The sequence below is a fragment of the Salvelinus alpinus genome, chromosome 7 (genome assembly GCF_045679555.1).
Source record: "Salvelinus alpinus chromosome 7, SLU_Salpinus.1, whole genome shotgun sequence".
Lineage (NCBI taxonomy): Eukaryota > Metazoa > Chordata > Actinopteri > Salmoniformes > Salmonidae > Salvelinus > Salvelinus alpinus.
The window spans coordinates 9,729,238-9,744,782 of NC_092092.1; the positions used below are offsets into that span (position 1 = coordinate 9,729,238).

Here is a 15,545-nt window from a genome sequence, read left to right on the forward strand (position 1 = left end):
CTTTGCATTTTTCACTGGCTGTCCCTCAGGTTGTGGCAGGAGGACACATATTTGGCTGCCAAAACTGCACATTTTGGCTTTTCACCCAATAAATATTTGATTTTTTCTTAATCTTTTATAGTTTCAAATTCTTTGTATTGAATTATAATTTTGGGAAAGAAATATGCTCTTAGGTCTGAGTATTTGTCACAGTGTAGTAGGAAATGCACTTCTGTCTCTACCTCTCCCCTGGAGCAGAGTGAGCACAGCCTGTCCTCTCTGGGCAGCCAGGTTTGTCTCTGTCTGTCTCTCGCTCTCTCTCTGTCTCTCTCTCTGTCTCTCTCTGTGTCTGTCTCGCTCTCTCTCGCTGTCTGTCTCTCTCTCTCGCTCTCTGTGTCTGTCTGTGTGTCTCTGTCTCTCTCTCAATTAAAATCAAGGGGCTTTATTGGCATGGGAAACATATGTTAACATTGCCAAAGCAAGTGAAGTAGATAATAAACAAAAGTGAAATAAACAATACAAATGAACAGTAAACATTACACTCACAACAGTTCCTAAAGAATAAAGACATTTCAAATGTCATATTATGAGCAAATAGTTAGTACAAAAGGGAAAATAATTAAACACATATGGGTTGTATTTACAATGGTGTTTCTTCTTCAATGGGGTTGCCCTTTTCTTGTGGCAACAGGTCACGCATCTTGCTGCTGTGATGGCACACTGGTATTTCACCCAGTAGATATGGAAGTTTATCAAAATTGGGTTTGTTTTAAAATTCTTTGTGGGTCTGTGTAATGAGGGAAAAATGTGTCTCTAATATGGTCATACATTTGGCAGGAGGTTAGGAAGTTTCCACAGCCTGTCCTCTTTCTCTCCCTCTCATGTAGAATGATCATGACAGTTCAGACATACTGTACAAGGCCTAGATACATTCAGAGTAGACTAAGAGAGATGGTATTAACATCACTTTATGTTGTTGGCAGGAATCGACTACAAGACAACTACGATACTCCTAGATGGAAGAAGAGTCAAACTGCAGCTCTGGTGAGTGAAGTCACTGTACACACACACACACACACACACACGTTACCCTGCTAAACTCATCCCATTTCCACGTCAGGGATATTGAAATGTTAAATGTGACTCTATGGCCTCCTAGTTCCTGTCTGTGTCCCAACTGGAATCCTATTTCCTATATAGTGCACTACTTTTGACCAGGTCCCCATGCGGCTGTATGTAGGGGATAGAGGGACATTTGGTACACAGCCCCTCGTCTTATCATCTATTTGATAAGTACGGGGGGCTGTGTACCAAACGGTACTCTGACTGTATCATGTTGATCAGATTAGGAGAAGAATAGAGTATTGTCCTGAAGGAGGTCAAAGAGAGGCAGACCTTGTTATAAGGAGAAGCGTAAAGGCAGAGATGAGTTCTGTACAGAGGCTCAATAAGAAACATGCACGTCTGATTACAGTAAGGGGGGTTGTAGCCAGATTTGTCAATAGGGATGAGGGAAGGACACACACTCTGTGGTCCCCATCGTGTGTCCTCTGCCATCCCGCCTCTCCACTCTACTCCTGACCGCTACGCTGAGAGCAGTGCTTTTATTTTTAGAGGGTTTCGCTTTTAGTCGAGTCAATATTGAATTATTAATCTGGAAATTTAGTTTGATGTCTAAGAGGATGAGATTATTTCATGCTTTAACAGAGGGGGTGTTAGAAATGCTCTCTACCCGCCTCCCTATGGCTACACGCTAATCACAGCTGGCTAGCGTGACATTGGGGAAACAGTGGTAAAATGCTAGCGCGGCTAGTGTAGCATTAGCAAAGAGCTAGTGAGGCATGGTGGAACATTGGTAAATTATAACGTAGTTAACACATTAGCAAAGAGTTAGCTAGCAGTTAGCGTGCAGAATTAGCCAGTTGTGAAAATTGGGAACTTGGCATGGATGTGGAGTAAGCCTAGGGATACACTGCAGGTAGAGTAACCCTAGGGATAACCACTATAAACCCAACCCTAGGGATAACCACTATAAACCTAACCCTAGGGATAACCACTATAAACCTAACCCTAGGGATAACCACTATAAACCCAACCCTAGGGATAACCACTATAAACCTAACCCTAGGGATAACCACTATAAACCCAACCCTAGGGATAACCACTATAAACCCAACCCTAGGGATAACCACTATAAACCCAACCCTAGGGATAACCACTATAAACCTAACCCTAGGGATAACCACTATAAACCCAACCCTAGGGATAACCACTAAACCTAACCCTAGGGATAACCACTATAAACCCAACCCTAGGGATAACCACTATAAACCCAACCCTAGGGATAACCACTATAAACCCAACCCTAGGGATAACCACTATAAACCCAACCCTAGGGATAACCACTATAAACCCAACCCTAGGGATAACCACTATAAACCCAACCCTAGGGATAACCACTATAAACCCAACCCTAGGGATAACCACTATAAACCCAACCCTAGGGATAACCACTATAAACCCAACCCTAGGGATAACCACTATAAACCCAACCCTAGGGATAACCACTATAAACCCAACCCTAGGGATAACCACTATAAACCCAACCCTAGGGATAACCACTATAAACCTAACCCTAGGGATAACCACTATAAACCCAACCCTAGGGATAACCACTATAAACCCAACCCTAGGGATAACCACTATAAACCCAACCCTAGGGATAACCACTATAAACCCAACCCTAGGGATAACCACTATAAACCCAACCCTAGGGATAACCACTAAACCTAACCCTAGGGATAACCACTATAAACCCAACCCTAGGGATAACCACTAAACCTAACCCTAGGGATAACCACTATAAACCCAACCCTAGGGATAACCACTATAAACCCAACCCTAGGGATAACCACTATAAACCTAACCCTAGGGATAACCACTATAAACCTAACCCTAGGGATAACCACTATAAACCCATCCCTAGGGATAACCACTATAAACCTAACCCTAGGGATAACCACTATAAACCTAACCCTAGTTAGCAGACGACCCAACAGTAGTAGGCCTGATTACCAACAACGACGAGACTACAGGGAGGAGGTGAGGACTCTCGGAGTGTGGTGTCAGGAAAAATAACCTCTCACTCAATGTCAACAAAGGAGATGATTGTGGACTTCAGGAAACAGCAGAGGGAGCACCCCCCGAACCACATCGACGGGACAGCAGTGGCGAAGGTGGAAAGTTTTAAGTTTCTGTCGAGCTGTATCACCGCCTGGTACAGCAATTGCACCACCCACAACCGCAGGTCTCTCCAGAGGGTGGTGCGGTCTACACAAGGCATCACCGGGGGGAAACTACTTTCCCTCCAGGACACCTACAGCACCCAATTTTTATTTAGCTAGGCAAGTCGGTTAAGAACAAATTCCTATTTACAATGACGGCCTACACCGGCCAAACCTGAACGACGCTGGGAGAACTGGAAGGGAAGGCGGTCAAAAGAGGAATTGGCTTTGGGGGAGACAAGTGAGATATACCTGCTGGAGCGCGTGCTACGAGTGGGTGCTGCTATGGTGACCAGTGAGCTGAGATAAGGCGGGGCTTTACCTAGCAGAGACTTGTAGATGACCTGGGGCCAGTGTGTTTGGCGACGAGTATGAAGCGAGGGCCAGCAAACGAGAGCGTACAGGTCGCAGTGGTGGGTAGTATATGGGGCTTTGGTGACAAAATGGATGGCACTGTGATAGACTGCATCCAATTTGTTGAGTAGAGTGTTGGAAGCTATTTTGTAAATGACATCGCCGAAGTCGAGGATCGGTAGGATGGTCAGTTTTACGAGGGTATGTTTGGCAGCATGAGTGAACGATGCTTTGTTACGAAATAGGAAGCCGATTCAAGATTTAATTTTGGATTGGAGATGCTTAATGTGAGTCTGGAAGGAGAGTTAACAGTCTAACCAGACACCTAGGTATTTGTAGTTGTCCACATATTCTAAGTCAGAACCGTCCAGAGTAGTGATGCTGGACGTGCGGGCAGGAGCGGGATAGGGTTATTGTAGTTATCCCTAGGGTCACAAGGCCATCAGACTTTAAACAGCCATCACTAACACAGAGAGGCTGCTGCCTACATACAGACTTGAAATCATTGGCCACTTTAATAAATAGATCACTAGTCACTTTAATCATGTTTATATATCTTGCATTACTCATCTCATATGTATATACTGTATTTTATACCATCTATTGCATCTTGCCTATGCCGCTCGGTCATTGCTCATCCATATATTTATATATTCTTATTCCTTTACTTAGATTTGTGTGTATTAGGTAGTTGTGGAATTGTTAGATTACATGTTCGATATTGCTGCACTGTCGGAACTAGAGGCACAAGCCTTTCGCTACACCCGCAATAACATCTGCTAACCATGTGTACGTGACCAATTTGATTTGATTTTAACCACAATAACCCTAATCCTAGGGATAACCACAATAGCCCTAACCCTAGGGATAACCAATAGCCCTAACCCTAGGGATAACCTCAATAGCCCTAACCCTAGGGATAACCAATAGCCCTATCCCTAGGGATAACCACAATAACCCTATCCCTATGGATAACCACAATAACCCTATCCCTAGGGATAACCACTAAGCCTAACCCTAGGGATAACCACTAAGCCTAACCCTAGGGATAACCACAATAAGCTGATTGCAAAGCTGCAGCTTGTGAGAAGAAGGAGAATATGAGTATCTAAACGGTGAAAGGTTATTATCCTTTATTTGTATTTCTTTCCCCTATAAAACATCTTCTCCCTCCATAGTAGGCTGTTGTGTAACTAATCTCATCCCCAGGCTCAATCTCAGAAGAAAAAGAGCTGGCTGGTGGATGAGATTTTTATGTACCAGATGGTTTGTAGTGTCATTATATTAAATCATATCAAGAAACAACAATTTAGTGTCTTATATGCGCGTGACGATGCACTCTCTCATCGAATTAAAAACACAGCTGGATTTCAAATCTAATAGTCAGAAGTCTAGGCCTAAGGCCAAAGTGTGTGCGTGTGCCAACCTAAACACTGCTCTGGCATCCAGGTCTGGAGAATGCAATCTGGAAACATGTTATTGCTCTCGCTCTGCTCTCTCACTACCCTCCCAGATTTAATTATTTTAAATGCAGGTTTAAAATACCAGTGTCGTTAATCCTGTCTTTGTAAGACCAATTATGTGGAATGTATAAATTGTCTGAATTTCACAGACAAATATACTATACATTTGAGAAGTGATTAGTGTTGCTAAACATAGATAATCATCGGTGATGGTCTGACAAGTGATTGGTTGGTTGTTGGCCAACAGCAATAGATGGGTCGTTTCAATGAAAAGAGTGTTTTTAAAAAATATATATTTTAAATAGAAATTGTGCACAAATATAGATTTTGTTAAATGAAGAGTACTTTAATATACAGGGCCAACATCCCGTTGAAAGTCTACAACCCGTTAAATGTTTCACATTTTGTTGCGTTACGAATTCAAATGGATTTATACAAAATACTCTAATGTCAAAGTGAAAAAAGGTTTTACAAATGAATAACAATTAAATAACTAAAATATAGTCGTTGCATAAATATTCACCCTCTTTCTTTAGACACTCCTAAATTAGTTCAAAAGTCAAATTTGGCTCAACAAAATGACATAATAAGTTACATGGACTCACTCTGTTTGAAATAATAGTAGTTGACATGATTTTTGAATGACTACTCCTTCCTCGATCCCCCATGCACACAACATCTGTAGGGTCCCTCAGTCAACTATTGAATTTCAAGAACAGATACCACTACAAAGACCAGGGAACTTTGCGAAAGCCTCATAAAGAAAGGCAGTGATTGGTAGATGGGTAACAATAACAAATCCGATATTGAATACCTATTTAAGCATGGTCAAGTTAATAATGATGCTGTGGATGATGTATTAAACTACCCAGACACAAAGTTGTTCTTCTGAACTGAGCTGCAGGATGTTATGTTATAGGAGGGCCACAACAGTAGTCTAATGTTATAGAAGGAGGGCCACAACAGTAGTCTAATGTTATAGAAGGAGGGCCACAACAGTAGTCTAATGTTATAGAAGGAGGGCCACAACAGTAGTCTAATGTTATAGAAGGAGGGCCACAACAGTAGTCTAATGTTATAGAAGGAGGGCCACAACAGTAGTCTAATGTTATAGGAGGGCCACAACAGTAGCCTAATGTTATAGGAAGAGGGCCACAACAGTAGCCTAATGTTATAGGAAGAGGGCCACAACAGTAGCCTAATGTTATAGGAAGAGGGCCACAACAGTAGTCTAATGTTATAGGAGGAGGGCCACAACAGTAGCCTAATGTTATAGGAGGAGGGCCACAACAGTAGCCTAATGTTATAGGAGGAGGGCCACAACAGTAGCCTAATGTTATAGGAGGAGGGCCACAACAGTAGCCTAATGTTATAGGAGGAGGGCCACAACAGTAGCCTAATGTTATAGGAGGAGGGCCACAACAGTAGCCTAATGTTATAGGAGGAGGGCCACAACAGTAGCCTAATGTTATAGGAGGAGGGCCACAACAGTAGCCTAATGTTATAGGAAGAGGGCCACAACAGTAGCCTAATGTTATAGGAAGAGGGCCACAACAGTAGCCTAATGTTATAGGAGGAGGGCCACAACAGTAGCCTAATGTTATAGGAGGAGGGCCACAACAGTAGCCTAATGTTATAGGAGGAGGGCCACAACAGTAGCCTAATGTTATAGGAGGAGGGCCACAACAGTAGCCTAATGTTATAGGAGGAGGGCCACAACAGTAGTCTAATGTTATAGGAGGAGGGCCACAACAGTAGTCTAATGTTATAGGAGGAGGGCCACAACAGTAGTCTAATGTTATAGGAGGAGGGCCACAACAGTAGTCTAATGTTATAGGAGGATGGCCACAACAGTAGTCTAATGTTATAGGAGGAGGGCCACAACAGTAGTCTAATGTTATAGGAGGAGGGCCACAACAGTAGCCTAATGTTATAGGAGGAGGGCCACAACAGTAGCCTAATGTTATAGGAAGAGGGCCACAACAGTAGCCTAATGTTATAGGAAGAGGGCCACAACAGTAGCCTAATGTTATAGGAAGAGGGCCACAACAGTAGCCTAATGTTATAGGAAGAGGGCCACAACAGTAGCCTAATGTTATAGGAAGAGGGCCACAACAGTAGCCTAATGTTATAGGAGGAGGGCCACAACAGTAGCCTAATGTTTGGGAAAGATTTAGTCAAGTGGTAAAAGAGGATGATAACAGTGCCCATGTCATGTGATGATGGTGAGGCGCTATACAAATGTCAGTCACAATAAGGGGACTTCAAAAAGGCCAATGGCACATCAAGGGAACTGTTGCCTTCTGCTCAGATGGTTTACATGGAAACTGAAATCAGGACACTGACTGTAGGTCTAGAACCTCTCACATAGTCTTAATATTAACTCCTACAGAATAAGTATTTCTTGCAGTAAAATTATACCCCAAATGTACATTTTGACTCGGGAACAGGAGTGGAGAAATATGATTTCTTTCTTTCAGCATCTTGAGAGAATGTGAATGTGCAGTTAAATACCGTCTGTACAAGTGCTGTCTTTATCAGAATCATAAAAGCTGATAGTATTTCAACTACATCAAATATGCATCCAATGCCGAACTAAAATCTTATCAGAAACATGTTGGGTCGTTTTCACAGCTGATAGAACTTTACCGACGGCAACTAGATTGAAGCGTTCATTCTGTAATTGATGACCTTATTCTGGTGAGTAATGGTTTATTTAGTCTTCTAGGGCAACATATAATGACAAAAGAGAAGCAATTGACAAACAAATAGCCAGTTAAAATGTCTGAAATGATAAGCAGAAACGTCTGCTCCTCCCCTCCGGTGTTCGACGTTGTCGGTTTACTAACTACCGGCCCTGGCTGCCCATCATTACGCACACCTGCGCCTCATCAGTTACACCTGGACTCTACCACCTTCCTGATTACTCCCCATATATATTAGTTCTCTGTTGTTGTTTCCCATCAGGCGTTATTGACTCTGTTTCCATGTCCCGACACTACTCCTGTTTTTGTATTGTTCACATTCTATTAAACTCTCCACCTGCTTCCTGATTCCCAGCGTCTATGTTACAGATGAACACCTCGGTATTATGGAAGCAGCAGTTGATCAAGATTTCTTTCAGATGGTCAGCGAACAGGGAAACCTACTTCACTAACAGGGAAACCTACTTCGCTAACAGGGGAAACCGACTTCGCTAACAGGGGAAACCGACTTCGCTAACAGGGGAAACCGACTTCGCTAACAGGGGAAACCGACTTCGCTAACAGGGGAAACCGACTTCGCTAACAGGGGAAACCGACTTCGCTAACAGGGGAAACCGACTTCGCTAACAGGGGAAACCGACTTCGCGAACAGGGGAAACCGACTTCGCGAACAGGGGAAACCGACTTCGCGAACAGGGGAAACCGACTTCGCGAACAGGGGAAACCGACTTCGCGAACAGGGGAAACCGACTTCGCTAACAGGGGAAACCGACTTCGCTAACAGGGGAAACCGACTTCGCTAACAGGGGAAACCGACTTCGCGAACACCACGACCAGCTGGCTCAACTGGGAACGGCTATGGAAGAAGTCCTCCACGTTTTGCAGCGTCTAAACGTTACCCAAGGGGCATCACCTCCCTCGGGCGAAGGATTATCTACCACCAGTCAACCTAGCGAGCCAGTATCCCAGCCCATCCAGCAGTTTGTCCCTCCTGGACAAACTGCTTTACCCAATCCTGAACCACTCTGGCTTTACCCAATCCTGAACCACTCTGGCTTTACCCAATCCTAAACCACTCAAATATATCCATCAAAATGCTGTGGCTTCCTACTCCAGTGCTCCCTCTATTGCTGTCTAGACATAATTGCAAAGCCTTATGTTTGGGGCGAACATGAGTGACTGCTTCCTTATTTTCAAGCATGGTGGTGGCTGCATCATGGTATGGGTATGCTTGACATCGGCCAAAGACTGGGGAGTTTTTCAGGATGAAAAGAAACGGGATGGAGCTAAGCACAGGCAAAATCCGAGAAGAAAATCTGCTTCAGTCTGCTTTACACCAGACATTGGAAGAGGAATTCACCTTTCAGCAGGGCAATAACAAAAAGCTAGATTTACACTGGAGTTGCTTACCCAGAAGACAGTGAATGTTCCTGAATGCACAAGTTACAGTTTTGACTTAAGTCTGCTTGGAAACCTATGACAAGAATAGAAAATGGCTGTCTAGCCATGATTCCCAACACCTTAACGAAGAATTTTGAAAATAATAATGGGCACATATGGCACAATCCAGGTGGCAAAAGCTCTTATGAGACTTACCCAGAAAGACTCACAGCTGTAATCACTGCCAAAGGTGTTTCTAGCATGTATTGACTCTGGGGGGTGAAGACTTATCAAGGTATTTTAGTGTTTTAGTTTTCATTCATCTAAACATTCACAATGTTTCTTCCACTTTGACTTTACAGAGGATTTTGTGTAGATCGTTGACACAAAAAAAATACAATTAAATACATTTTAATCCCACTTTGTAAAGCAACAAAATTTTAAAACATGTCAAGGGGGTGTAGGCTTTATACAGGCATTGTAGACCACATGGAGAATTAAATCATGTCAAAATTCCCCCCGTCAATCCTGTGTTACTTCTAGGAAGATTTCGACCCACTTAATCCAAACATTTCTCAAAGTTTCACCATCATTGTAAAGGCATTAGTTATTTTGTTGCTTTGACAAAGTCATTTCTGAAGATTATGATTTATTTTATGTGATTCATTCAGTGTGCCTCATTTTAAGGTCAACACTTATGTGAACTGAACTTTCAATGTAATATGGTTTTACTTCCTTTTTTATATTTTTTTAAAGAAACATAGTGTAAAAGTGTAAATCATAGTGTAAAAGCAAGAGAGCTGGTTCTACTCTTTTTGGTCATTTTCTGGTGTTTTGTGGTGGGAAAATGAGCGGGTCGAGCACAACACGTCAACGCTGTTACCAATGTTTTAGTAATTAAATGTTTTTGGGAAATATGCGTTCGATTGCCACTCCCTGTTGCACACAAGCTTCCATTCCCCAGGTCACAAGGAGATTTATGGATGATTTAAAATGCAATCGTCAACCCTGCTACGGTCAAACATAGTCACTTGTTTTTTTATGAAGTTGAACATGTGCTTTTAATGACAGAATGTTACAATTTGTTGAAATCAAATGTTTTTTTAAAGTTTTTTTTTTACCAAGTTACACTTTTCAAAAGGCACAGAATTTTTGTAACGACCCAGATGCCTTGCCCTGAATAAGGTTGTGAGATTAAGGGTGGAATGCTGTGTGATTTGATTGACAGGTGTTTGACCTGTTGACCCTTTAACCCTTGACCTCTAACCTTTGTGTGTTGTTTCAGGGACACATCTGGCCAGGGGCGCTTCTGCACAATCTTCCGCTCCTACTCCAGAGGAGCACAGGTGTGTGTGTGCGTTTAAGTGTGCACCTTTGCCAAAGAGAGTGTGTTTAGCATTTTTCAGTACGTTGTTTGATTAATGGGCCAGTCTACACAATCAGAAAACAAATAGCATAGTGTTTACAGCAGGGGAATGCTGCTGCTGTTGAACACTGCACAGTAAACCCTAATGTATAAAACATGTCTTTACTGCACAGTAAACCCTAATGTATAAAACATGTCTTTACTGCACAGTAAACCCTAATGTATAAAACATGTCTTTACTACACAGTAAACCCTCATGTATAAAACATGTCTTTACTGCACAGTAAACCCTCATGTATAAAACATGTCTTTACTGCACAGTAAACCCTCATGTATAAAACATGTCTTTACTGCACAGTAAACCCTCATGTATAAAACATGTCTTTACTGCACAGTAAACCCTCATGTATAAAACATAAAACGTTGGTTTTGTGAAAACCTCACTCAAAGGACACATTTAATCTCTGAGGAAAGAAATAGCTTGAGAATTCCAACATAAAGAACATAGCAGCCTGTTTTGAAAATGTTTTAGGATCACCACCACAGACTACCTGTAAAAACGGTGCTGTAGGCCTATACATGTACAAGCCTACTGGCTCTGCTAATATTATAGAATAGAGACATTGGAGTTGTTTGTACATGTTTTCAAATCCATCTGTATATCAGCAACTTCACTATTGACCCTGGCATCCTTTCCTGTGGAAACGGTTCAGAATGGGTGGGCCTATCTAAACAGGGTGGAGGGTACTGTGGACGGGCCTGTTCAAAAACAACAGTCGAATGATAAATTGTTAGTGGATCCAGTCCTTTTACCATGTAGGAAGTCAATTTAGTTCAACCACATCATCGATGTGCTACTACTGAACCATTCTGGCTTTACCCAATCCTGAACCACTCTGGCTTTACCCAATCCTGAACCATTCTGGCTTTACCCAATCCTGAACCATTCTGGCTTTACCCAATCCTGAACCATTCTGGCTTTATCCAATCCTGAACCATTCTGGCTTTACCCAATCCTGAACCACTCTGGCTTTACCCAATCCTGAACCACTCTGGCTTTACCCAATCCTGAACCACTCTGGCTTTACCCAATCCTGAACCACTCTGGCTTTACCCAATCCTGAACCACTCTGGCTTTACCCAATCCTGAACCACTCTGGCTTTACCCAATCCTGAACCACTGCTGATCAGCTACTGAGAATTCTCACCTCCCAGGCGATGAATGAAAATTACTTTGTGAATAAAGTTATTCTTTTTTTAACTATTACTAATCTGCCCATTTATCGACCATAGACTGGCTGTTACCATGGTGACAATGACACCCCCTGCCATAGCGAGGCAGAAGGATGTGCTTCTTGAACACTGTGTACACACCATAACTATAGTCATCAGAGTTCAAGTGTGTGTGTGCGGGCGGGCGGGTCGGTCAGGTCACAACAAATAGAAGACACACACACACACACACACACACACACGTCTCTGGCCTCTAACAGTTCTATAGAATGCATGCTGATGGAGAATTGGCTTGAATCCTCAGTGTTAGTTGCTGGTGCCACCGGTGACAGTAAAACCTAATAGCAGTTGGACAGACTACTCTAGCTAATTGCATTTATACTGTAATGTGCATTTCCCTTTTTACAGTTTACACTCTTCCCCCATTAACGGAATAGTATGCTTCATTTTCTCTGACCTCAATTTAATTTAAGTAGCCTACTGTACACAATAGTACATATTATAATGTGCATCTCCCCTTAGAGAGTGTGTTTTAGAGTGCATTCTAGATTCCATTCTTGTTTTATGTCTCTCTCTATTTTCACAATACCCCTCCCCCATCTCTCTCTCTCAGGGTGTGATCTTGGTCTATGACATCACCAACCGATGGTCCTTTGATGGTATTGACAGATGGATAAAGGAGATAGATGAGGTAAGAGACATCGATCAATCGCTCCCTCCGAGTAGGTAAACCACTGCTGTGTACAAAAATGGCACCCTATTCCCCAAAGGGTTCTGGTCAAAAGTAGTGCACTTTAAAGGGAACATGGTGCTATTTGAGGCACTCTCACTGAATCGCTCTATTGCTCTATGATGTAAGACACATTGCTCAATATCTGCTTGTGAGCGTGACTAAACCTTCTCAGAACTCCATCCCACGCCTCTCGCCTCTGCTCCAAAACAACTCACCCACACTCATCAACTAGCCACACAGAGTTAGACTTCCAAGATGGTCCATGTTTTGTGAATAGTATTATTCAACTTCAATGAAAATCACATATGGTAGAATACTCAACGATTTGATTCTTGAAGAGCTTTATGCCCCCCTTGTATTGCCACATTATTTTAGTGAATACAGGGAGGAACCCTATGCAACACACACACTCTTATCCAACCTGGTATACTAACAGAATCTGTACCTCACCACTTTCTGTTTCCCTTCCTGTCTACCCAGCATGCACCAGGAGTTCCCAAGATCCTGGTGGGTAACCGGTTACACCTGGCCTACAAGCGTCAGGTGACCACGGAGCAGGCCCAGCTGTACGCTGAGAGGTTAGGGGTCACCTTCTTCGAGGTCAGCCCGCTGTGCAACTTCAACATCACAGAGTCCTTCACAGAGCTGGCCAGGATTGTCCTGATGAGGCACGGTATGGAGAGACTCTGGAGACCCAACAAAGGTGAGTGAGGCAGTGAACACTGAGCCTAGAGCAACTTCTCTGTCTCTCTCTGTCTCTCTCTGTCTCTCTCTCTCTCTCTCTCACACTGTCTCTCTCTCACTCTCTCTCTCTCACTCTCTCTCACTGTCTCTGTTTTAACCCAACAGTGCCCTCTCATGGTGTATTATTGCTATTTGTGAAATATGAAATATTTTCTCTCCCCTTCTCTCTCTCTCCCCTCCCCTTCTCTCTCTTTCTTAGTGTTGAGTCTCCAGGACCTGTGCTGTCGTTCCATCGTGTCTTGCACCCCTGTCCACCTGGTTGACAAGCTTCCTCTCCCCCTGGCCCTCAAGTCCCACCTCAAGTCTTTCTCCATGGCCAACGGCCTCAATGCCCGCATGATGCACGGAAGCTCCTACTCTGTTACCGCCACCAACACCACCCACATCGCCACCAAGAGGACCGGAGGCCAGCTGCTGAAAAATAAAACATGTATCCGTCCTCAGCAGCTCAGCCCGGCGGCCGCACAGAGCTGCACCGGCAACAGCTGCAAGATCTCCTAGCAACCGGCCCGAATAGGAAGTCTTTGGGACAGAATGTTGACATCACAGGAACAGGAAATTGGTGTTGCTCACTACTGCAGCTCATCTAGGCTCACCAAGAGCCAGCCACATGAGCTTCAAGGGTGTGTTCAATGAGGGGTGACCCCTCACAGCCCCCCATAACCCCACAGACCAGGAAGTTGTCACAGGGACTGGATGTTATAGGTTTCCAGACCCACAAGAGTCCCACCTGAGCTCCATAGTGGAATGAAGATGTGGACGGAACCTGCCATGCTCAGAGGCTGTGGATTGACACTACGGTTCGCTAGCATTGGACCCAAAAGGAAGTTTTGACAACCCATCGTGTCTGAGCCATATGACTGTATAGTGCTTAATATGTTTCCATGAATACAGTATGTCAACATATGAACTGTTCAACTATATAGTACTATGTGTACACTTTGTGGATGATCTGTGGTTATTTTTGCTCTGTTGCCTCACCCAATGACACAAAGCATTCAAATGAGTTTCACACCTGTGGTCTAATTTCACAATGAAAGAAACGTTAGTGGACTGGTATTATAAATGGTATACTATATCGTTGCCTTTTAAACAAAATGCTGGACATAGCCTTTTAAAGATCTGGCTACTGGTTTTACACACCGTTACTTTTTACAGTAAAATACTATTTTTGCCGACGTCTGGAACTTCAAGTCGGCAATTCTTTGGAGAAACCATTTGTACAATGAATTTGTATGATATGTACAGTTATGACAATGTTGTTTGATACTGTTTGTTTGATGTTGGGTTTGTAGGTGTTTCACAGTGACACAGATGATGCTATTAAGCAATAAGGCCCGAGGGGGTGTGGTATATGGCCAATATACCACGGCTAAGGGCTGTTCTTAGGCACGATGCGATCCGGCCATGTATCACAAACCCCCAAGGTGCCTTACTGCTATTATAAACTGTTTACCAACGTAATTAGAACAGTAAAAATAAATGTTTTATCATACTTGTGGTATACGGTCTATAATAAACTGGGTGGTTCGAGCCCTGAATGCTGATTGGCTGAAAGCCGTGGTATATCAGACCTTATACCACGGGTATGACAAAACATTTATTTTTACTGCTCTAATTACGTTGGTAAGCAGTTTATAATAGCGATAAGGCACCTCTGGGGTTTGTGGCACATGGCCAATATACCACTGATAAGGGCTGTATACCGACACTCCGCGTTGTGTCGTGCGTAAGAACTGCCCTTAGCCGTGGTGTATTGGCCATATACCACACCTCCTCGGGCATTATTGCTTAAATAAACCACAACCTTGAGCCAATCAGCATTCAGGGCTGGAACCAGCCAGTTTATAATTTCAGATAGATAGTGGCAACACCAAAGACACAGCAGACGTAGTGAGGACGTCACTGAATGAACAAGCTGTTTTGTACAGTAAATATTACCACTACAATAAATTTCACAAACAGGAACTGTCTTCTTTGCTCAGATAATAATTAATTGGATTCATATAGCGTTTTTCCACATGCTCAAAGCGCTGTAAAGGGGGGTGAAAAATAGGCTAAGGAACCCAAGATAGTTAACTGGGTGGATAGACGTCACCAGGGATACAATGCTGCGGTCAGAGAGCAAACAGATGTTGACATATTTATTGAGGACTTGTGGTTGGACTAGGTAAAGGTTTGTGTGTGTGTGGTTCTGCAAAAAAGGAGAGACATCATGAACAGGTTTCATAACAGAACAGGGAAATGTGATAAGGAAAAACCTATTCAAACACATGATGAAAGTAAGGTAAGTATAAAACATAT

General features: G+C 43.1%; 1 protein-coding gene across 2 annotated transcripts in view; it reads left to right on the top strand.

The window, feature by feature from the left end:
* The window catches only part of LOC139580398 (ras-related protein Rab-40B-like), a 32,487-nt gene extending 17,278 nt beyond the window's left edge, over positions 1 to 15,209 (top strand). For both annotated transcript variants that reach the window (XM_071409028.1, XM_071409027.1), the window contains exons 3-7: positions 963 to 1,023; positions 10,451 to 10,511; positions 12,378 to 12,455; positions 12,978 to 13,200; positions 13,441 to 15,209. In XM_071409028.1, coding sequence (XP_071265129.1) covers positions 963 to 1,023; positions 10,451 to 10,511; positions 12,378 to 12,455; positions 12,978 to 13,200; positions 13,441 to 13,742 — 725 coding nt within the window. In that variant the 3' untranslated portion in view covers positions 13,743 to 15,209. The remainder of the gene's footprint in view (positions 1 to 962; positions 1,024 to 10,450; positions 10,512 to 12,377; positions 12,456 to 12,977; positions 13,201 to 13,440) is intronic.
* Positions 15,210 to 15,545: the final 336 nt, after the last annotated feature.